The 25,299-nt window shown below is 43.4% G+C and overlaps 1 protein-coding gene across 1 annotated transcript; it reads left to right on the top strand.

The window, feature by feature from the left end:
• Nucleotides 1-1,320: 1,320 nt before the first annotated feature.
• Nucleotides 1,321-22,848, top strand: sigmar1 (sigma non-opioid intracellular receptor 1). The gene is made up of 4 exons (XM_072497283.1): nucleotides 1,321-1,695; nucleotides 8,276-8,476; nucleotides 12,924-13,016; nucleotides 18,415-22,848. The coding sequence occupies exons 1-4, from the start codon at nucleotides 1,557-1,559 to the stop codon at nucleotides 18,642-18,644; spliced, it is 663 nt and encodes a 220-aa protein (XP_072353384.1). The 5' UTR covers nucleotides 1,321-1,556; the 3' UTR covers nucleotides 18,645-22,848.
• Nucleotides 22,849-25,299: the final 2,451 nt, after the last annotated feature.

Raw genomic sequence — 25,299 nt, 5'->3', positions numbered from 1 at the left:
GGGATCTGGCGCCCGCTGGATCCTCCACCACAGACGCCCCTTCCCGCGCCTGCAGGACCCGTCGCCCCCTACAACACACCCCCTTCCGGCCCTACCACCCGTTGGTGAGCTCCTACCGTGCGCCCCCCCCTTTATACACCCCGCCGGCGCTGGCTCCGCTACCCCCGGCCCTGCCTAGTTCCTCTGCCCCGGCTCCACTAACCCCGGCCCTGCCTAGTTCCTCTGCCCCGACCCGGACCGAAGCTCCGACCGCTGTGCTCCCGGATGTGCCCTCAACCGGGACGTCCGTGCCCGCCGCACCACCGCCCGAACTGAGGAGATCGAGGAGGACGATCCGGCCGCCGAGACGGATGGACCTATGATGGCACTTCACCCCCGCCGGACTCCTTTTTAAACAGGGGGTGAATGTGATGAACGGTTACTGCCTTATCATCATGTAAGGTGATGTTCCCTTTAAGACCAGGCTTGGAACTCTGGGGACTCCGCCTCTGGCTCCGCCCATCTGGGAGCCATACATAAAGGCCTGCCTCATGGTCTGTATAGCAGTCAGCTCTCGTCCAAATCTGTAGCATAGTTATTAGCCTAATAAAGCCTTCTTTACAGTTTAATCTCTAAGCATCATTATTGAGGGTACCTCACAAAGCCAATGCGCAGAGGGGATAGGGCAAGACCTTAATCCATCTCATTGTTTGCTCCCCAAACCAATTGAAATTGAATCCAATGCATGGTCTCCACAAGAGAGACACAAGATCCACGATGACAAGAAAAGGCATTGCACCTCATCTTGGGCTTAAACCTGACACATGATCCGTCAAAAGTTGGTGTTCAAGAGTAATTCCCACAGGGGTCAACACTCCAGGACTTCTCGAGAGTCTCAATGCACATCTTAGGTTGTATGCCCAGTCTTCCATAATAAGGAGACTGGAAAATTTCCAGCATTTTTTTGTTTTCATTTCAGATTTCCAGGAACTGCAGTATTTCGCTTTTCTTTGAGATCAGTGGGGGTGATAGATGTACAGGATAGGAAGCAAACGGCTGAACTCTGCACCAGTTGGATTAAGTTTTACAGCTCCAAGCAGTAGAAAATTACTGCTTGCCTTGAAACGGATGGTGCTTGTCATAATTATCCTCAAGCAGAGTTGCGCTCTTTGTAATCAAAGAATCTCGGAATCGCTTGCAGTCGGCCTCATTATCAACCGCCGAGCTCACCGCCCCCTCGACCCGCTCCCGGACTATCTACCGCGTTGATTGGGCGGGGAGGGGGAGGGGGCGGGGCAGTTAGGGAAGCTCGGGACCCGATTGGCGGATTGCGCTGTCCGTCAGGGAAAGCGGCGGCACGCTTCCCGCGGGTGAGACTGCGTCTTGGGCAGCAGGCCTGGCTATTCGGTTGGCGGGGGTGAAGAGAAGTGGAGGCCCTTGGTGGGCGGATCGCACCGTCTGTGGACTGAGTCGGACCGGGTGCAGTGTGTCAACCGCCCCGCTGTGCTGTCCGAGGCGCCCCTCTCTCCGACCCGGCTGTGCTGTTCGAGGCGCCCCGCTCTCCGGCCTCGCTGACCATGAAGCTCGCGCTGTGCCGCACCGTTGCTTTGGTGACCCTGGCCGTGCTCGTGGTCTGGATGTTCCGCGCGTGGCTGAGCAGCAAGCAGCACGTGTTCAGCCAGGAAGAAGTGGCCAAGCTAGCGAAGCAGTATTCAGGTATGTTATGAATAAAACAGCTGACTGCACGCAGCAAGGTATGGGTGGGTGGGTGAGAGAGAGAAAATCCTGAGACTGCGACTGCATTAAAAATCCGCGTTCCCTGTCTGTTCAGGCTGCATTGACAGTTCAAAAATCAGGACCACTCCAATTACTATTTCGCCAATCTACTTTATCATCATAAAAAATAGCAGCAAAATACTGCGGACGCTGGAAGCCAAAAAAGAAAATGCAGGCAGGCCTGGCAGCATCTGTGGGGAGAGGAACAGAGTTAACTTTTCCTGTCCGCATGACTTCTTCAGAGCCTTTACCACCAGCTGAGGACTGCAGTATCCATCCTTGACAATGCGATATCAGCAATAACCTGTTCAATGCCCAGTTTAGATTCTGTAGGGGCCATTCAGCTCCAGACTTTGTTACAACTTTGATACAAATGTGGACACTAGAGCTCCGTTCCAAAATGATAGGCGCTGTCCTTGCGGATTAAGTGCTTGTTTCATAAACGTGTTGTCCCTGAGATTAAGTCCCATTGCAGACTCTTATGTATACAAAGCCAAGATAAATTTCCAGCGCAGTATTCAAGTGTCTTTTAGTCTAGATGTTAGACCATAAGACATAGGAGCGGAAGTAAGGCCATTCGGCCCATCGAGTCCACTCCACCATTCAATCATGGCTGATTTGAACTCCATTTACCCGCTCTCTCTCCATAGCCCTTAATTCCTGGAGAAATCAAGAATTTATCAACTTCTGTCTTAAAGACACTCAACGTCCCGGCCTCCACCGCCCTCTGTGGCAATGAATTCCACAGACCCACCACTCTCTGGCTGAAGAAATTTCTCCTCATCTCTGTTCTAAAGTGACTCCCTTTTATTCTAAGGCTGTGCCCCCGGATCCTAGTCTCCCCTGCTAATGGAAACCACTTCCCTACATCCACCCTATTTAAGCCATTCATTATCTTGTAAGTTTCTATTAGATCTTCCCTCAACCTCCTAAACTCCAATGAATATAATCCCAGGATCCTCAGACGTTCATCGTATGTTAGGCCTACCATTCCTGGGATCATCCGTGTGAATCTCCGCTGGACCCGTTCCAGTGCCAGTATGTCGTTCCTCAGGTGTGGAGAGGTCCCATCTGCCCTTCAATTCCTTGACTTTGGAGAAGCGTAGCAGAGAAACTGATTATTTGATTATCTTAATGCTGCTTGTTAGTACGAGATAGAATAAATACAATAGCAAGAAATTATTTTGGATCAGAAGATGTAGAATCCATACGAGTGCAGGCAAGAAATAACCAGCGGGAAAAGACTGGTGGGTGTAGTCTACAGGTCCCCCAACAGTAGCTGTACTGAAGGACGGAGAATAATTTGGAAGATAATAAAGGCAGTACTTTAATCATGGGTGATTAATCTTCATATAGATTGGGAAAATCAAATTGGCATAGGTAGCCATGAGGAATAATTCATAGTGTATTTGGGACAGTGCCTCATTACACAGATTTGTCTCCCCACTGACACCTTTTACCCCTCCACTCTAGCATTTGGCTTACAACTTCCTGCCGGTTACTGTCAGAGGCACTTCTGACTGGTCTCCCATCTTCTACTCACCATAAGCTTGAGGTCATCTAAAACTCGGCCTGTATCCTAACTCGCACCTTGCCCCTTTCAGCCATCAATCACTTGCTTACTGACCCTGGCTCCTGTTCTGACAAACATCACTTTTAAACATTTTCATCCCTTTGTTTTCGATCCTTCCATGGCCTTACATACTCACTATCTCTGTAACCACCTCCAGCCCTGCAACCCTCTTGAGATCATTGCACTCATCCATCTCTGGCCTCTTGTGCATTTCTAATTTTAATCATTATTGACAACTGTATCTTCACCTATCTTATAATTCCCTCCCCAAGTGTCTTTTTTTTTTTAGATTCTCCTTTAAAGCCTTTGACCAATATTCTGGTCACCTGCCCTTATTTGACTTAGCAAATTTTGTACATGCTTAAATATCTGGGGTTGTTTTCCTAAGTTTAAAAAATATATTTATTTTATTCCAAACAATACATAAAATTGCACAAACAAGACACACTCTTATATTACAAACAGTTTGTCATTTTTGTTTTTATAAGCTAATTATAACCCCTCACCCCACTCCCTTATTTGCTGGCGACAAACAGCCTCCACCTTGAGTGAAACCCTCCTCGGACCCCCGAAGGGCATACTTTATTCTTTCTAGTCACAGGAACTCTGACATGCCTCCCAACAACTCTGAAGCACCGCCAACCTCCATCCAAGTCAGATTCATCGGCAGGTAATCAGAGAGACAAAGGCCAAGACATCGGCCCCCTTCCCCTCCAGCAGCACAGGCAAATCCAACGCCCCAAAAATTGCCAACAATGGGCACAGCTCCAGCCACACCCCCACAATCACCAACATGGTCTCAAAGACTGAGGCCCAGAACGCAACCAGTTTTGGGCAGGACAGAGCATATGTGAGTGATTCGCTGGCCCCCTTTTAAAAAAAACTCTCACGCTCATCGTCCGCATCTAGGAAGAACCCACTCATGCGAGCTCAAGTCAAGTGAGTCACATGGAGAACTTTAAAATGTATCAGGCTCGGCCTGGCACAAGAGGAAGTAGAGTTCACCTGATACAGTGTCTCACTCAGCCTCCCACCCCCCACTTCCAGCACCAGGCCCATTTCTTCCTCCCACTTCCACTTTATTGTTTCTGACGGAGCCTTCCTCATCTCCAGCAACCACCCATATATATCCGAGAATCCTCCCTTCACCCATCTCATCTCATGATAAAAACCTGTCCATCAGTGTGTGACTCTGCAACCGGGGAGCGAAGGAAGCCCTTCGCAAGCAAAGTCCCGCACCTGCAAATATCTAAACTCGCTGCCTGGGAGTTGGTATTTCTCCTTTAACTCCTCCAGTCCCATGAATCTACCCTCCACAAGCGCATCCCTAATCCTATCGACCGCCTCCCTCTTCCAAATCCTATAAGTCGCGCCTATCCCCGACAATGCAAATCTGTGGTTATCACAGGTTGGCGGCATGGTTCCACAGCGGTTAACACTGTTGCTTCACAGCGCCAGTTTGATTCCCAGCTTGGGTCACCGTCTGTACGGAGTCTGCACATTCTCCCTGTGTCTGCGTGAGTTTCCTCCGGGTACTCTGGTTTCTTCCCACAAGTCCTGAAAGATGGGCTTGTTAGGTGTTTTGGATATTCTGAATTCTCCCTCACTTCTGACCGGGGGATTTTCACAGTAATTTCATTGCAGTGTTAATGTAAGTCTACTTGTGACACTAATAAATATTATTATTATTACATGCCCCCCAATCCAAAATGCCGCCTGATTCCAAATTTTATGGGGTGCAACCCTTACCGGGGTTCAATAGTGAGTGCACAACAATGGGACAACGGGCATCCTTGCCTCGTGCCCCTGTACAGTCAGAAATATCCTAAGATCACCGCATTAGTCCTAACATTAATTTGTTCACTTAGATTGATACTGTTGGTCTGTTTCCAAGTATTTGGCATTTTGTGCATCTCCCAAGGGCAGCACAAAAGCACCAACATTTCATTACTCATGGAACCATAAATATGATCCTGTTCCATCTAATCAGGCACGGTAGCACAGTGGTTAGCGCTGTTGCTTCATGCCGCCGGGGACCCGGCTCCGATTCCCAGCTTGGGTTGCTGTTTGTGCAGGGTTTGCACGTTCTTCCTGTGTCTGTGTGGGAGGAAACTGGAGCACCCGGAGGAAACCCACAAGTCCCAAAGGACGTGCTTGTTCAGTGAATTGGACATTCTGAATTCTCCCAAGTGTCCCCGAACAGTCGTAGTGTGGCGACTAGGGGATTTTCACAGTAACATCATTGCAGTGTTAATGTAAGCCTACTTGGGACACTAATAAAGATTATTATTATTAAATAATCCTGTGCAGGGTGTGCCAATGAAATGTGAGTCTAGCCCTTGGAATATAGCACGTTTTTGTTTTGCATTTATTTATATTTTCCCATGCGTGCAACCAGATAGCATTTTCAATTTCATAATTTACAATGCTGAAGGAGGCCATTTGGCCCATCAACTCTACACCGGCCCTTGGAAAGAGAACCCTACCAAGCCCACGCCTCCACCCTATCCCCGTAACCCCACTTAACCTTTTGGACACTAAGGGCAATTTAGCATGGCAATCCACCTAACCCGCACATCTTTGGACTGTGGGAGGAAACCGGAGCACCCGGAGGAAACCCACGCAGACACGCGGAGACCGTGCAGACTCTGCACATTGATCCAAGCTGGGAATCGAACCTGGGACCCTGGAGCTGTGAAGCAACAGTGTTAACCACTGTGTTACCATGTTTCCCCCCACAACATGGTATGACCGATGTTTAACCTTATTTTATTTGCAGTGTCACAGGGGTTTTCTGTCTGGTTGATGCAGTCTCTGCATTGAGAGGAAACATCGACTGATCGGAACTTGAAATCATACTTGAAAATAAATTAGACAATGTTATAATTTAAATTAAGCAAGAAAAAATGCACAAGTAGTGTTGAATAGCAATTGGCAGTTTTGGCCAAATATTTATAATAAGATTATCAGTGCACAAATTAGTGTTCAGTTAATTTTTTTCGAATAATGACAAATGCAGATTTAGTTAGCTGAAGATTGACATTATGCTGGAAACCTGGTATTAAAGAGAATGGAAATTTCTGTCCTATTTTTGGTTGTGTTTCTGTGCAAATCGTACTTTGCTCTATACCATCCTAATTTGTAACGGATCTGAAGGGCTTCAGTATTCCAGTAATAAAACAACTGGGTAATGTTGACTCTTTACTTTTGGACAAAAATACACGCACTTAATGGTCCATGAATTCAATATCTAGGGTGCATTGAATGTTTCAAACAGTTAGCCAGCAGTTGGTTAGATTGACTCTTCCATTTAGCCTCAGTCTATTTAATATTCTAAAGTGCCAATTTTCTTGAGTACATAATTGTGAGCAAAGCTTTTTCTGTATTTAAATAGTGGAAATAAAAGCCATTGCTATCTTTGGGAAGTGCTGATGAATTTCTCGTTGTGTGCTTCTAACACTTTGGTCAGCGTATAAATTGTAATGTTTTTATTATTTTACAGGATGAGTGTTTGTTGGCTTGGCTAATATTTATTTTTAATTTTGTTTTTATTCATTCATGGGACGTGGGTGTCGCAGGCTCTGCCAGCATTTATTGCTCATCCCTAATTGCCCTTGAGGGGGCAGTTAAGAGTCAACCATATTGCTGTGGGTCTGGAGTCACATGTAGGCCAGACCAGGTAAGGACGGCAGATGTGTAGGTTGGAGGGGAACTTGAAGGTGGCTGTGTTCCCACGTATCTGCTGCCCCTGTCCTTCTCGGTGGTAGAGGCCACGACATGGAAGTGCTGTCCAAGGAGCCTTGGCGAGTTGCTGCAATGTATCTTTTATGTGGCATACCCTGCTGCCACTATTCATGTTGGGTGCCAGTGAAGTGGGCTGCTTTTTCGTGGATGGTGTCAAGCTTCTTGAGTATTGTTGGAGCTGCACTCATCCAGGCAATTGGAGAGTATTCCATTACACTCCTGACTTGTGCCTTGTAGGTGGTGGACAGGCTTCCGGAGGGTGTTTGGGGGGGGGGGGGGGGGGGGGGGGGGTCAGGAGATGGGTTACTCGCCTCTGACCTCCTCTTACAGTCACAGTATTTATATGGTTGGTCCAGTTCAGTTTCTGGTCATTGGGATTTAGTGATGGCAATGCCATTGAATATCAAGGGAAGATGGGTGTTCTCATTGGAGATGGTAATTGCCTGGCATTTGTGTGGTGCAAATGGCACTTGCCACTTAAAAGCCCCATCCTAAATATTGTCTAAATCTTGCTGCATATGGATATGGACTGCTCCAGTATCAAAGGAGTCTTCCCGTTGATTCCAGTTTTGCTAGGGCTCTTTGATGTCATACTTTATCAAATGCTGCCTTGACGTCGAGGGTAGTCACTCTCTTAAGTTCTGTTCTTTTGTCCATGTTTGGACCAAAGTTGTAATGAGATCAGGAGCTGAGTGTCCCAACATTTTACATCATGTTTATCCAAAGCCTTTTTTCACTCAAAATGACCTCTTGTGCCTTCTCCAATCAAGTTGTCTTTGCTTTTAAAATTCTCTGCCAGACCACATTGGCAACCTATCAATTACTTACTGCTTAACAACACTCATCTACAGCACACCATGAGAATACAACGATAGTAACTGCAATCCAGGAAGGCACTTCAACTAGTTCTCTGATAGTGTGCCTGGAGCAAGTAATGAAAATTTGAGTAAGGAATAGTGTGAATATTTATGCAGCACCTAATTTGCTTAACCACAATGTGTTGCCTCACCTGCAGATATTCACATATGAGTAGTTTATTGATAGTAACCTAATGTACTTTGTGTCAGTGACTGAAAGAAAGCCCTGCATCTTTTTGCAGAGTTGTGCAGTAAATTACTGAAAGTGAGAAATGCTTTAATGAAAGACATTTACTGGAAACAGATTTTTTGAATCATAGAAATATAATATTGTGCTATATTTCAGGTCTTAATCATGAGCAAGCATTTACCAAAGTTGTGGTTGAGTTGAGAAAAAAGTACCCAGGTCACATACTTCCAGATGAGGACCTGCAGTGGATCTTCGTGAATGCTGGTGGCTGGATGGGTTCCATGTGCCTTTTGCATGCATCCTTAACTGAATATGTGTTGCTCTTTGGAACAGCAGTGGACACTGGGGGACACTCAGGTACTGTATAATTGTTTACTCAGTTGCATTATGTCAGGAAATTAAATTTCAATATTGGGTTTCTAGTTTGAGAATGTTATTATTATACATGCAAATTAACTTGTATTAAAATAGTTATTGACAGGGCAGCATGCAGTAGTTAGCACTGCTGGTTCATGGCGCTGAGGTCTCGGGTTCGATTCCGGCTCTGGGTCACTGTCCGTGTGGAGTTTGCACATTCTCTTTGTGCTTGCGTGAATTTTGCCCCCACAACCCAAAGGTTCTGCTGCAATTGTATAAGGTGTTAGTGAGGCCACCCCTGGAGTATTGTGTTCAGTTTTGGTCTCCTTACTTGTGAAAGGGCGTACTGGCACTGGAGGGTGTGCAGAGGAGATTCACTAGGTTAATCCCAGAGCTGAAGGGGTTGGATTACGAGGAGAGGTTGAGTAGACTGGGACAGTACTCGTTGGAAGTTAGAAGGATGAGGGGGGATCTTATAGAAACATATAAGATTATGAAGGGAATAGATAGGATAGATGCGGGCAGGTTGTTTCCACTGGCGGGTGAAAGCAGAACTAGGGGGCATAGCCTCAAAATAAGGGGAAGTAGATTTAGGACTGAGTTTAGGAGGAACTTCTTCACCCAAAGGGTTGTGAATCTATGCAATTCCTTGCCCAGTAAAGCAGTAGAGGCTCCTTCATTAAATGTTTTTAAGATAAAGATAGATAGTTTTTTGAAGAATAAAGGGATTAAGGGTTATGGTGTTCGGGCCGGAAAGTGGAGCTGAGTCCACAAAAGATCAGCCATGATCTCATTGAATGGTGGAGCAGGCTCGAGGGGCCAGATGGCCTACTCCTGCTCCTAGTTCTTATGTTCTATGTACAGGGTAGGTAGATTGGCCATGATAAATTGTCCCTGAATTGGAAAAAATGAATTGGGTACTCTTTTTATAAAAAAAAAAAAATTTAAATAATGATTGACATCCTTCCATCCGTGAGAGATGTTAGGAATGCAGCATCGGAATTTGGTGAGGTCAGTTGAAATCAGCTGTACATCTTTGATGGCTGAACAAGTGGGTTCTGGAAAGGCAAAGTCTGCCAAAGTTTTCCCTTTCCAGTGATGCTGCAAGATAATCTTTATTGTCACAAGTAGGCTTACATTAACACTGCAGTGAAGTTACTGTGCAAAGACCCTAGTCGCCACATTCCGGGGCCTGTTTGGGTATACAGAGGGAGATTTCAGAATGTCCAAATTACCTAACAACTCGTCTTTTGGGACTTGTGGGAAGAAACCGGATCACCCGGAGGAAACCCACATAGTCGCGGGGAGAATGTGCAGACTCCGCACAGACAGTGACTCAAGCTGGGAATCTGACCTGGTACCCTGGCTCTGTGAAGCAACAGCGCTAACCACTGTGCTACCGTGCCGCCCACTCTGCAAACGCCTTGTTTGTTAGACTGTCATCTGCTTTGGAGCTTTAGAAGCACCATGTCATCAAATTCCTGCCCACTGTTTGCGTCACAATTACAAATTCCCATTTGCTGTGATTGATGTTGAGACCTTTGAATTAGAGCTCTCGGTAGGGGCTGTCTCCCCTATAACATATCCTTTGGGGACGCAGCCATCCTGTTCGTATACCCAAACCAGTGAAGCTGCCTATATTTGATTAGTGCTAGCATGGTTTCCCTAGAAAGGGCCACGCCATTGGTGACTTTTTGTCTTTCCAAGTGATGCAGTGGATATGTCATAAATACCAGAGATGGAAATTATTGAGCCTTTATTTTCGGTATATGTAGGTTGTCGAGGCTTCCCTGCTATACAGCAGTAAGCTGAGGGTACAGGCCTTGTACATAAGCAGCTTACTATCAGATGGGAAGCTCCTCAACATATCAAGACTGAAAGCCAAGAGTGGCATGTCCTGATCAGAGAACCTCTGTATGTTGATGATGAACCTGGACCACCTGTCCTACGCTTGTCATGTTCTTCCCTCCCGTCAACGTCAGGAACACTATTTATGGGACAGAGTTGTGTCCCTGCCTGTGATTTTAAAAAGTAGTAAAGCAAACTAAAGAGCTATTGAGCTGCAGTGAGATAAAAGATGAAAGAGATAAAATAGATCTGAGGATACCCTGAGGATACGTATTCTATTCCTGTCCAGGTCAATCAGATCTGACAAAGTAATTGCATCAAAAACTTAATTTAAGTTTCCAGGGGTTAAGCTGGTTAAGGTGAGCAGATGAGCCATACAGAGGGAGGAAGGTCTTACATTTGTGTTTAAGTAGATGACCTTACTCAACATGGTTGGGGTTCTTCAATTGCAGTACAGTGGTTACTACTGCTGCCTCATAGCACCATGGACCCGAGTTTGATTCTGTCCTTGGGTGACTGTGTGGATTTCTCCTGTGTCTGCATGGGTTTCCTCCGGGTGGTCCGCTTTCCTCCCACAGTCCAAAGATGTGCAGGTTAGGTGGGGTTACAGGGATAGAGCGGGGAATGGGCCTATGTAAGGTGCTCTTTCGGAGGGTCTGTGCAGACTTGATGGGCTGAATGCCCTCCTGTACTGTGGGGATTGTATGGAAATGGTTTTTGTTCTGTTGGACGGAAATCAGCGAATGTGATTGCTATTCTTTATTGCTGTCCAGGCACATTTGGTGGAAATAAATCTGTGGATGTTGCATAAATAACTGATCGGACTTAGTTGTGATAGTCCCACAATCAATATCCAACATTGAGGGCATTTAAAAGTTTATTGGATAAACACATGGATGATAATGGCATAGTGTAGGTTAGATGGCTTTTGTTTCGGTGCAACATCGTGGGCCGAAGGGCCTGTACTGCGCTGTATTGTTCTATGTTCTAATAAGTAGCATTACATTTGGGGGACCAAATTGTCAAATAAGTGAAGATATAAGGTAATGAACTAGAATTGTTAAAAATTGCATACAGAAGGCCATTGTGTTTATTCAGGTGCTGTCTCTTTAACTGGAAGTGTCTACTCTTCTGTGCCCTTTCTCTTCCTTTCTTTTCTTTTCAAATATTGTGATATTAAATGATATAATTTCGGTTTCATTCTTCTAATAAAGCATTTCATGTACTAAAAATCCTCATTTAATATATGCATGATTATCATTAAAATTCTTTCTTGGAACATCTTACATGAAACGTGCAGTAGATATTCCTGTTCTCCAAACTTCACAGTTCTCTGCACCTTCATTAATTTCCCTATTCTGCTCAGTTGTTTGTTGTTCTACAGTCTGTCCAAATAATTTATGATAGGAAGCAGAATTTTCAGATGCATCTTTGAGACACACAATTATCCATGTCCCATCATTTCTTTTAATTGCCCCTACTCTTTTTCTTTGTCCTTTCAATATCATCCACTAGTTCAAAATCACCCTGGAGAGTAATTATAATCTCTGCTTTCTTTTCTCCATTATCAAACCTAGCCTTAAACGCCTGCCATCTGTCACTTTCTAACATCATCTCAGGTGCTCAAAACCACCTTTGGAGACCATCCACTCTGCTTCCTCAGCTCTTGGCCACTCCTGTATCTTACCTTATCCACAAGTCTAGCTTGGCCTCATTCCCAACCTTCATTTCTGTCATCACGTGTTAGCTGATATTGCAAATCAAGTCTCTTCTTGGGACTGTCCTTCTCATTACAAACTACCTTCATAATTCAACTCCTGAAAAAAAAAATCACTGAGCCTCTCTGAACTACCTCCCTGCCATCTCTAAACCCTTTAAAGTTTAAAGGGATGAGTTTCCTCTCTCTTTAGAGTGAGTTTAGGAATATACTTTTCAAATCTCAACAACAACTTTTTATACAGCGCGCCTGTAACATAGCAAAATGTCCTAAAGTACTTCACCTGCAAATTGGTCTGAATATACTTTTCCTCCAACTTTCTGATTTCAGATTCTGTTTGCCTTCTGATAACCACTTAAAGAAAAGGGGCAAGCACAGAGATTTGAATTATTAAGACAAGGCAAAGCCCATTAAGCCCAGAAATATATGTATTTTCATTTTAATAGACTCTTAGCTTGGTATTTGGCAACATAAAGAAGCCGATTACACGACTGTCAATCCCAATTCTCTGTTTCTATTAATTTTATCATCACCTCGACACTTAAGATGGAGGAGTAGGCACTCAATTTTCAGGGACTATCATCTAGTTCAAGGTGACTTCTTTGATTGCAAGATGTTTACCTTTCTATAATATACAACCAGCTAATTCCTCTCCGTTTTCCTTCTGATTCGGACAATGAGTCAAATGGAATGTATGAAATTTGTGTTTTTTGTGATGCTGGACTTTAATATATTTGTCGTCTTGTACAATGTTTGTTTAATGTTGTATTTCATGTGTTTTTCACATTTGAAAGAGAGATGAGACTGTTGTAAAATTGCAGCTTGTTGACCCCACACTTTTTCTTGCAAATACTTATCACTTATTTTTACATGAAATTCCAGGTCGATACTGGGCTGAAGTGTCCGACACTATTATCTCAGGAACTTTTCAGCAGTGGAAAGAAGGGACAACTAAAAGTGATATATTTTACCCAGGTTAGTTTTTCACGATGTAGGGAAGCACTTGTCTCCGTACCATCATTCCAATTACAGTGAGTGTTCTGTTGATCTTTCCTCACTGCATATGTATTTGGCAATGTGCAACATCAAATTTTCCTTCATCCAGCACAAAGACAATTTGATAAATGGCCTCTTGGTGTGGTTATTCTATGATTCTACATTAATTGTGATACCCTAGAATCATAAAATAATACTGCACTGCTCTTCAGACCCTTGTTCATTTGCTGACTATCCAATTAGTTGCACTCCTTTGCTCTTTCTCCAGGATTGTACAACTTTATTCCTTTTTAATTCACCTCTGGTTCTTCTGCCAATCACAATCAGGACGACAACAACTTGCATTTACATAGCAAAAACATGTTGGCGCATCACGAGTGATTATCAAACAAAATTTGACGAATCCAAATAAGGAAATTACGACATATACTCAGCCAAAGAGAGTTGGCTCTAAGGTACAATGAGGTTGCAATGCAAACCAGGGAAGTGCAAGAGTTCCAGAATTGGAGGAACGCCAGAATCTTGATGGGTTGTAGGGTGTGTGGAGTTTACAGTGGGAAGAAATACATGGAAATATATTCATAGATTAATTATTTCAAACACCACTATGCTACCATGCTGCCCTGTTGTTCTCTTATTTTGGTTCTATATTTTCCCTTCAGTCATTACACCTTCTAAGCTCTCATTCTGATCCCACCCCCTTGCCATACTAGTTTAAATCCTCCCAGCCAGGATATTGGTGCCCCTCCAGTTTAGATACAACCTTAGGTCCTACCTGTCCCAGAAAAGATCCCAATGGTCCAGAAATCTGAAACCCTCCCTCCTGCACCACCAGTTTAGCTGCATCTTTGGCTGCACTATCCTCCTATTTCTAGCCTCACTGGCACGTGGCACAGGGAGTAATCCTGAGATTACAACCTGAGAGGTCCTGCTTTTTAGTTTACTGCCTAACTCCTGAACTCCTTCTGCAGGATCTCATCACTCTTCCTGCCTATATTGTTAGTACCTATGTGGACTACGACCTCTGGCTGTTCCCCTCCCCCTTCAGGATGTCCTGTGTTCGTTCAGAGACATCCTTGACTCTGGCACCAGGGAGGCAGCATACCATCCTGGAGTCTCTTTCAGGTTCACAAAAGAGCCTATCTGTGCTCCTTACTATAGTTACTATAACTCACGTTCTCCTGCACATTGCCCTCCCCTGCTGAGCAACAGAGCCAGTTGTGATGCCACTGTTCTGGCTGCTGTTGTTTTCCCCTGATAGGCTATCCCCCTCAACAGTATCCAAAACAGTATACCTGTTGCTGTCCTATTGATTCATCTGACCAGTGGGTTTAATCCAAAAAGGAAATAATTGTTTCAACTTTGAGAAGGAAAATGTAGATAGAGAATTCTGCTAGAAGGTAGCAAGGTACAGTGAAAAGTATTGTTCTGCGTGCAGCTCAAACAGATCATTCCATACATGAAAAGAAAATACATAATAGGGCAAACATAAAATACACAATGTAAATATCAGACATCAAGTGAAGCATACAGGAGTGGACTACTACTTGGTAGAGAAGATGTGTGAAGAGATCAGATCAGTCCATGAGATGATTAAACTGAAACATTTCTCTATCATAGAGAACCCTGATGTAAATGGAGATGTCCATTTCAACTTGGTAAAAGTTACCCCAGCTCAGGCATTTTCAGGATTTCAGCTCCCTGCTGATAAATTGTCTATGCTGTATGGGAAACTCTAGTATAGTGGTTACGCTATGGGCCTATTTTGAGGTACAGATTAATATTCCAGAGAACATGACTTAAAATCCCAACACAGCAACTTGAGAATTTGAAATTTGAAAATGAAAACATTGCTAAAAGTGTCCCTGAAGTGCTGGATTGTCATGACAATTCAGCTGGCTCATTAATGTCCTTTGAGGAAGGAAACCTGACAACCTCATCATCCAGGCCTGTATGTGACTCCAGCCCTTTGCCCACGTGTTTAACTCTTAACTTCCCTCTCCTCTGCTGCATGCAGTGGTTCAGCACAGACACCTCTGAACAAATAGAGATGGGCAATAAATATCAGTGTTGCTTGCAATAAATCTTAAGAAAGAAGTTGAAGGCCTTTCATGCTGTCTAGATAAGGCACAGTCAAATCTGAACACCAAGATCTATTAATGTCAGCAATTCACAACTGGGAGAAAACCACTTCACTGGGATGAGAATGCATCTAAGTCAAGTAAGTTGGAATCAAAAGTTGGCAGAAAGACAGTGGCTGAACAATAAGCCACAAAGAAGAAGTATTGTGCCCATGTCAAGGTATGTTCCCTTGAAGGGGAAAATAGGACAAATAGACCTGGAGTACCCTGGATGGCGAGAGATAGAGGTGAAGATGAAAAGGAAGAAGTGCGTGTTTGAAAGATGCCCAGTAAATACAATGGAGAATTAGGCTGAATATAGAAGGCCAAGAGGGGAAGTTGCAGAAACTAATAAGAAAAGGAAGAGGCTAGCATGGAAAGAGACTGTCAACTATCATTAAATGGAATCACAGTCTATTTTAAGCACATAAATAATTTAAAAAGTGGTAAAAGAACAGCGCCGATTCAGAATTAAAAGACGGGTCTAGCACATTGAAGTAGGAGAAATAGCAGAGGTATTAAACAAGTACTTTGCATCTGCCTTTACAAAAGAAGACAATGCTACCCAGACTGTGTGAGAGGTGATAACTGGTACACTAGAAGAATGTACATTGAGAAGATGGTGGTATTAGAAAGGCTATCTTAAAATTGATAAGGTACAGGACCGGATGAGATGCATCTGAGGGAAGCAAGAGTGGAAATTGCAGAGGTGCTAGTGATGATCTTCCAATCTTCTTAGACACCTGGGGTGTTGCCAGAGACCTGGAGAATTGCAAATGTTACACTTTTGTTCAAGAAGGTGTGCAAGAATAAAGCCGGCAAAGTTCTGGAATTATAGTTGAAAATCAGTCGCTTAGACTAGTGCAGGATAATTAAGGAAAGTCTTCATGGATTCATTCGGAGAAAATCATATTTAACTAACTGGCTCAAGTTTTTTGAGAAGGTAACTGAGAAGCTTGATAAGGGCAACGCCTTTGATATGGTGTGCATGGATTTTCAAAAGGTATTTGATACAGTGCCACACAGACATTTGAGCAAAATCCGAACTCATGCAACATAATGGAAAATAGGCACTTGGATAAGAAATTGGCTGAGTGACAGAAAAGTGATAAATGGTGTTATTTCAGATTGGAGGAAGATTTGTAGTGAAGTTCCCCATGGATCAGTGTTGGAATTCTTGCTGATGTGTACTAATGGCCTAGACTGGTGCTCGGGGCGTGATTTAAAAATTTGAAGATGATACGAAGATTGGAAACTTTGTAATGAGGATAGTTTTGGACTTCAAAGGGACATAGACATAGAACATACAGTGCAGAAGGAGGCCATTCGGCCCATCAAGTCTGCATCGACCCACTTAAGCCCTCACTTCTACCCTATCCCCGTACCCCAATAACCCCTCCTAACCTTTTTGGTCACAAAGGGCAATTTATCATGGCCAATCCACCTAACCTGAACGTCTTTGGACTGTGGGAGGAAACCGGAGCACCCGGAGAAAACCCACGTAGACACTGGGAGAACGTGCAGACTCCGCACAGGCAGTGACCCAGCAGGGAATCGAACCTGGGACCCTGGTGCTGTGAAGACACAGTACTATCCACTTGCGCTACTGTGCTGCCCTTGCATGTTGATGGATTTAAAAGTGGCAGGCGAAGTTCAGTGCAGAGAAGTATGAGGTGATTCATTTTGGCAGGACGAATATGGAAAGTATTAAGATAAAGGGAGAAACTCTAAAGGAGGTACAGGAACAGAGAGACCGCTATATATATGTGCATAAGTAATCGAAGATGGGCAGCATGGTGGCAAAGTGGTTAGCACTGCTGCCTACGGCACTGAGGATCTGGGTTCGATCCCGCCCCCGGGTCACTGTCCACGTGGGGTTTGCACATTTTCTGCGTGGATTTCCCAAAGATGTGCAGGTTAGGTGAATTGGCCATGCTAAATTGCCCCTTATTGGGGAAAAAAATAATTGAGTACTCTAACTTTTTTAATTTATAAACAAAGAAAAAGTAATCGAAGATGACCGCGCATGTTGAGAGTGGTTAATAATGCATTTAGTAACTTGGGCTTTTTTAATAGGGGCATTGAGTGCAAGAGGAAGGAGATCATGTTAAACTTGTATAATATACTAGAGGCTCATTTAGAGTACTGTGTCCAGTTCTGAGCGCATACTAGAGGAAGGATCTGAAGGTATTGGAGAGAGTGCAGAGGAGATTCAAAAGAATGATTCCAGGGATAAAGAGCTGTAGCTATGATGATAGATCAGGGAGGTTGGGACTGTTTTCCTTGGAGAAAAGAAAGCTGAGAGGAGATTTGATAGAGGTATTCAAGATCCTGAGGGGTATGGATAGGGTAAATAGTGAAAAACTGTTCCCACTCAAGGGAGCATAAAGAACCAGAGGGCACAAATACAGAAGTAATTGGGAAAAGAAGTAAAAGTGATGTGAAGAGAAAAGAAAATCATCCAGAACTTGGGCAGACTTCCTGAGAGCATGGTGGAGGTAGGTTCAGTCGAGGTATTCAAAAGGGAATTGGATTGCTTTCGGAAAAGTGAGATGTGCAAGGTTACGGGAATAAGAAAGAGTGGGATGAGGTAGAATATTCTTTCAGAGAGCCAGTACAGATGTGATTTGGTGAATGGCCACCTGCACTGTAAAGCATCTGTATATAAATTTGTGATTGATAAATTAAAATGTTATTAATAATTTTCACTTCTGCCAGAGCAGGCAATCGATCTGCTCTATGTACTCGATAAAGATAGAATCATAGAATTTACGCAGAAGGAGGCTATTCGGCCCACTGAGTCTGCACCGGCCCTTGGAAAGAGCACCCTACCTAAACCCACATGTCCACTCTATCCCTGTAACCCCATCTAACCATTTTTGGTCACCAAGGGCAATTTAGCATAGTCAACCCACCTAACCACTTTGGACTGTGGGAGGAAACCGGAGCACCCGGAGAAAACCCATGCAGACACGGGGAGAACATGCAGACTCCGCACAGAGTGACCCAAGCCGGGAATCAAACCTGGAACCCTTGAGCTTTGGAGCAACTGTGCTACCATGCTGCCGCTTGGAGACACTTAATTGTGGCCATGACTAATTTTGACCTATGCCAACCAATACAAAATCTCCAGATTTGCTTTTTCAAATGAAGGACGATGCCAGATTCAAAGTGGGTTGTGTGTTCATTCTGGATATCGGCCGAAGAATTCTGCTCAGCCGGTCTAAACTAGTTTCTTTTTTTTCGTATTCCTGCAGGTGACACTATAATCCATTCTCTAGGCGAAGCCACATCTGTTCGCTGGAGTGCTGGAACTTGGATGGTTGAATATGGCCGAGGCTTCATTCCGTCCATGTTGGGATTTGCACTGTCCGATACAATCTTCAGTACACAGGATTTTCTTACTCTTTACTATACAATAGCTGTCTATACAAAAGCACTTATTTTAGAAGCCAATACTTACCTCACAGGAGCTGGGTTCTTTTGAAGCTCGAAGGAGAGCCTTCTGTAGCGTAAACACTTCTGTTGGTGTCTATTTGATGTCAGTGTATATCACCGAAAGGCTGAAAATTATGTTCATGTTCCTCAAAATTATGTTCATGTTCCTCAGTCTTAGAAACATCACTTTTTTTTATATGCTACAATTTTTCAGACACAATTCCGACCTTTTATGTACTCTAAATTGACTTCCAAGTCTTATGTAAAAGACAAAATCTAAAGTATGGATAATAGATCTTCAACTGTTTGCATAATCTCACTGTGTGATGTCAATTTAGCTATGTGTTTTGATGCTTCTTTTATAATTAGTTTGGTAATTTGAGAAGTCCCGAGCTATATTTGTTAACCCCTGTAGGTGAATTTTGTGTTACTTAAATCTAAACCTGAAGGTAAAACTCGTTCATTTTTAGGTTCAGCTGGTCACCTGGATGTTTAATTCTACAAATCGAAACGATTGAAGCAGGCAGATTTACAGATCTATTATTAGGTTAGATTGTTAATGGGGTTTGATTATTTAATTTTGTGTCAACTATATACTCATCAACTATATACAAACTCATTTTCATGTCACCATTTTCCACATCATGTTTGAATGTTTAATATTTTTATAAATTGAATCACTATGGCAGCTTGAGCTGTGATAAGGTGCATAATGTGAATATCTTTAGATACAAAAAAATCTCACTGGTCTTTTGATTTAATTGAATCAGATTGGAGTTGTAGGCATTTTATGGAATTTCAGGATCCCAAACTGGTCAGACGCATTTCTCATATTGGTCCTGGCAGTCAATAGGAGCCCAGCTTCATCTAATGTTCATTCGGGTGAATGCCTTACTCTTCCATTGGTGCATTCTGATCTCTCCAGTGCTGAACACTGTTCCAAACCCCCCCGCCCCCCCCCCCCCCCCCAACTAAACCTCCAAACTGCCCAATTTTAATAAAGCAAAATACTGTGGATGCTGGAGATCTGAAATAAAAACCAAGTGCTGGAAAAATTCAGCAGGTCTGGCAACATCTGTGGAGAAAAACAAAGTTAACATTCAAGCGCTGGGGCGGTTGTTCTTTCTTATTTGTACTTGTAGTGTGAGGTGTCAGCCTCTGTTCAATCAATAAATGGGAAAGCTTAAAATCCCTAAGTAAGGTGTGTGTTTTGGCTTTTGAGGGTGGGGGTCTGTATGTCCAAGTTAATTTTCATCTAAACAGTAAAACTTGTCTAAAATATGCTGCTTCTGGTTTGGGGCCAGTTTAATATAAAATTTATTTTACTTCGGGAATCCTCAGTACTGCATGACTCAACTTGGGATAAATGTGTGATAATTCAAATGTAATTTTTTATTGGACTGGGATATTTATCTTAAAAAACACAGATCAAACATTTAGATAACAGTGCATGGATTGTAGTGGTATATGGATATATTTTTTAAGCACCGTCTTCGTTAACAAAAACAGAAGTCTTAAACTGTTATACAAAATTAACTGTACTTTACATGAAATTTACAGCTGATTCTTAAATTGTAACTGTACACCTTGCTGCTGTTTGGTTATTTTTCAACCTCCAAGGAGTCCTCCAGCCTTCTACTAGTAATCCTACAAAAGGGCCATCACCCACAATGTTAACCTGTTTTGCTTCCAACATCGACCTGTTGTGCACTTCCTGTGTTTTCTGTTTTAATTTATCATTAACTTCAACTGCTCTTTTGACACTTTGGCTTTGATTTTTAAAGTGGTCTTGGATTGATGCACAAGGGTGTTCTTGGCCAATGACCAATATGTCATGCTGGGGCGCAAAGAGATTTGATCTTCTATGCCTTATTTACATATTCAGGGTCTGGTGTGTCCGTAAGCCTGATGGGTATCCATGCCTGGCTGATAGTGGGAGCAAAAATTCAGACTACAGGATAATCGCCACTGGGATCCACAAACGTTCCCCCATGCCCTAATAGATAATGATGGGGATGATCCAAGGTTTGCACAATGGAAGAGTGGGGTGGAAGCCTGGAGCAAGAGAGGTCCAAGATTTCCTGTGTCCTAGCTCACAGGAAACTTCATAATTAAAATAATTAAAACATGCCATTTCTGACCCTTGATCCATTTGGCAGAAGATTTGGCCTGGCTGGGAAGGCAAGGTTGTTTCGGCCTGTGGTTAAAATGGCAGGGTTGGGTCTTGATGATTTTCTTGGGGCCCAACTTGCATATTTAAAAAGGATCCCACCAGCATAATTTTGTAATGTGTTAGATCATGGCAATAAAGGAGTGGGTACGTCCCTGCACCATTTAAAACTGGGTTCCATGAGGCAGGGAGTTGACATTGAAGCCTTCGTGTCTTCTCTGATAGTAAAGAACTCTTGCTTTCTTGTTTGCTATTAAGCAGTGCAGGCAAAATAATGCTGCTACTGGAAGCAAATTCAGAAGATGTGTTGTGTATGGAATAGAGTTAATGCCCCACAATTATGGAATATAATTATTGCACTAATTTATTTACGCATATAACAGAACTCTGGAATTCTCCTAAGTCAGTGAAATTATTTGAAGTTGAGTTCTTTTCTGGGGATGTTCAGTGGAATGTTTAGGATTTTTGGCTGTTCTCTATTTTACTTTGTACTTGGTATAATGGAGTGGAAGAAAGTTGGGCAGCACGGTGGTGCAGTGGTTAGCACTGCTGCCTCACAGCACCGTGGACCCAGGTTCAATCCCGATCCCGGATCACTGTCCGCCTGCGTTGGTCTCACTCCAACAACCCAAAAATGTGCAGAGTAGGTGGATTGGCCATGCTAAGTTGCCCCTTTAATTGGAAAAAAATAATTGGGTACTCTAATTTTATTTTTTTTAAAAAGAAAGGTAACTGAAATGTGATCTGTCTTGGTGACTTCTGATATAGCGATGGCATTTGCTTTTTAACCAAACGTTGTTTTTGTAAATATTCTTCAATTATTTAAATAATTTGTTCTTCCAGTCTTATTTTTATTTGAAGTAAACTGATATATCACTGCCTGAAATAAAGAATGAATGTTGGGTATAAATAACGAATGTTGGGTATAAGTGACCTTTCAGTAATTGTTATTTGCATTGCCTTGTTTTCCTACTCTTTTGAGGACTGTAATAATATTACTGTTTTAGTAAGCAAAGCTAGAATGCTGTTGTGATCCCTCTTCCCCCCCCCCCCCCCCCCCCCAAAAAAAGTATTTTGGAAGTACTGTATTCGGAAGTTGTCAATTTATTCTCATTCCAATTTATTTAAAGTGTACAGGAAATCACTTCTGTAAATGGCTTATTATAGAAAGCAAGGGATATCCTAAATCTTTGCTTTATTGGGATATTTATTTGAGACAGTTCTATTAATAAGAGCTTTAAAAGAATGAGTCACCTATCACCTAATTTTGCAATACATTAACTCTGGCAGCTGGATCTGTACATAATCCTAACCAAGTTTCTGTAACTGTCTCATCTAATGACAAGTGGAAGATAGTTGGCACATCTGACCTGAAGAGATTGGGGAAATGAGGGATGCATTTTGAAGCTCTGCATCAATACTTGGACACTAGATTTTAACATACTGTAGCTGCAATAACTGTACAGTTGATCTTTTATTTCACATTAATTTGGTTGTATTTAAAAGATCCTTCTGGTCCAGTTCATTTTTTTAAAAAAAAATATTGCTAAAGGAATTCAGTACTACGGTGATTACTCAAACATCTTTCCTGAACTTTGAATAGGGTTGCATCCAATGCAACGTAATTCATGAATTTTATGCACAGCCCCTAAAGTTATATATTATAAAGTTTGCATATGGAAGGTTTTTGATGCCTTAACATTAAAAACATGACTCCTTAAGCTTACCTATGTAACTGCATGTGAGGGATGTTTACATTATGATATCCTTCTGCACAGTTGGCTATACAGTGAATGTATTCAAATCATTGGCTTTGACTTGAAGCTTTTAATGTGTTGTTTGAAGCTTATTTGAACTCCAAAAATTGTTAAAAGTAGAAAAATGTTTAATTATGTAAAGTGCCACAAAGAGCCGTACCCAATTATTTATTAACATATTCTACTCTTTTTCAAAGTTGTCATATTTTAGCATACTGTAAATCAGTTTGTCTTAAAGAATATCTATTGTCTTAAATTTGAATTCAAACTATTTATGTATTTGACAGGCAAGCTTTGAAATTAAATCTATAATCTGCTTTAATAAATGCATCTTGATCACCGTGTTCTGTGAAGTAGCAATGCTTACCACTGCTACTGAATATGGTGGAATACTCGCACACAGCCCTAGGGTGCAACTGCAACATTATAGAAGACCCACACCAACCAAGATAGAATTGGTGCTCCTACTGTACTCTTATATCCACAATTCAAGTATGAACTACAGGGGCCACTGCAGCAACTCACCAAGTTTACTTTGACCAGAGCCATCCTCTCCTTGACTTCTACCAGTGAGAAGGATGAGAGAAATGACGTGGGGAATGCTATCAGTTTCAAGCCAAGTTTAACCTGATTTGGACATATACAAACCATTAACTTTCATTGTTGCTTGGTCAGTATCATGGAATTATCTACTTACTATTAAGATACAGGACCAGACCCCAATTTCTGTTGGGATACTGGACAAGAAACCCCAAACAATTTGTAAAACCGAGGGAAAGATACTCCAGGAATGATGACTGACCAACAGGTATCTTTTATGTTAAAACAAACTTTAAACACAGAATTAACCACATTAAGATCACAGAAATAGCTTTACAATTAACAGTTAAACAGTTCTTAAATAAAATGAAAAATGTTAACTCTACATCTGCCACTATTACGATCCTGGACCAGGCTCCCAACAGTTGCTAGGATACCAGACACCAATCCCAATATTTTATTTAATTTGCAAGAGTGTCCGGAAAGGATCTTCGCTCCAGGAATGATTTCACGCAAACAGGGAACCAGTATATTGAAACAAACTACTTTTAACATAGTATTAATAAATGTAAGCGTATAAATACAAACCGCTTTGAATTACCAGTTACACAATGTCTTTCAATTCAATTACACAATAATCCTTAACTGCTATCTTTGAGTGTGATTCTCCGGAAAGATTTATAAGTGTAGCAAGCGGAAACTGCCGCTTGTTTCCCAGTGCTTGTTCTGGCGAGGCCGGCAATGCTATTCAACGTTACTTGGTCCACTTGATGAGGCTCACAGGCTTCTCGTCACAAATGAATGCTCGCCAGCCCGCCGCTAACAAGGGCGAACAGCACTTAAGGAACATTTACTCAGCCAGCTCGCATCAATGGGGCCAAGCAGAAAGGCCCCAAGATTCCAGGATGCAGATCCGGGGAGACTCCTAGACACTGGAGGCCAGAAGAGATGTCCTGTTCTCCCCCAGAGGGTCAGCCATCAGGCAGCCAATGCTGCCTGGGACGAGATGGCAGTGGCGATGAGTGCTGGGAGTGTGACCTGGACTGGCCTGCAGTGTCGGAAAAGGGTCAACGACCTACACCAGGCAGCACGAGTCAGTAGACACCAATCTCGCAACCTTTCTGCCCCATGCAAGCATCCACCCCCAACTCTCCATGCGACCTTAAAACCGCCCCCAAACCCTCTGTCGCACACCCCTCCCCCCATCATTGTGAACCACACATCTGGATAATGATGCCCTCTGCCTCCTCAAGAAAAGCTCTTCCACAATCGCTGAGAGCGGGCCCAGATTGCCAATGGTATGTCGGACATAAGAATTCTCACCTCCTTCAAGGATCAGACCCTGGAAGTGACGTGTGACCGAGGACAGAACGGTCACCAATGCAGAGGCTGGCGGGCGCCACAGAGGTGAGTACCCCCCCCCCCCAGGTTATTGCCTTACTGACTGACCCATCTCTCCCACTGGCCATATGTCCATTCTCCTGCAGGTCCTCCAGCCAACGGCGCAGGCCCAACACGGGTGGCACCGTCTACAGCCTCCCAGGAAAACACTTTGGAGGAGAGCTCCGAGTAAGACACCATAATAGTTGCGGCAGTTAAATCTGGGCAAAGCGGTCCAAATGAAAAGGGATTTCCACAGATGGGACATGCTCCCGTCGACGTTAGCAGGAAGGGTCCAGACGGGGAAGATGACAGTCCTCCCAAGACTGCTTTACTTTTTCAATGCCTTCCGATTTTTGTCCCAAAGGCTTTTTTTTAGAAAAATAAATGCGCGATTACAGGTTTTGTATGGGCTGGGAAACCCCCCGAGAGTAAAGAGGGCACTCCTGGAGCGGGATTGTGTGTGGGGGGGCCTGGCCCTCCCAAGCTTTATTATTACTGGCCGGCCAACATATCGATGGTCAGGTAGTGGGGGAGAGGTCGGCCTGGGAGCGAGTGGAAGCGGCATCCTGCAAGGGCACGAGGTTTACTAACGGTGCCCTGCTGTTTTCGCCGGCACGGTAATCTACAAGCCCTGTGGTGGTGGCAGTCCTAAGAGTGTGGGGCAATGGAGGCAGCACATGGGATTAGAGGTCAGTGTGGTCTTCGATCTGTAACAATCACCGGTTTATCCCGGGGAGGCTGGATGGGGGCTTTAGGAGATGGCAGCAGGCAGGGATCGAGAGATTTGGGGACTTGTTCATCCAGGAGGGCTTTCCGACCTTGGAGGCACAAGAGGAGGAGTTTGAGTTACCGGG

The sequence above is a fragment of the Scyliorhinus torazame genome, chromosome 3, assembly GCF_047496885.1.
Source record: "Scyliorhinus torazame isolate Kashiwa2021f chromosome 3, sScyTor2.1, whole genome shotgun sequence".
Lineage (NCBI taxonomy): Eukaryota > Metazoa > Chordata > Chondrichthyes > Carcharhiniformes > Scyliorhinidae > Scyliorhinus > Scyliorhinus torazame.
This window is presented reverse-complemented; position numbering and strand designations above follow the sequence as displayed.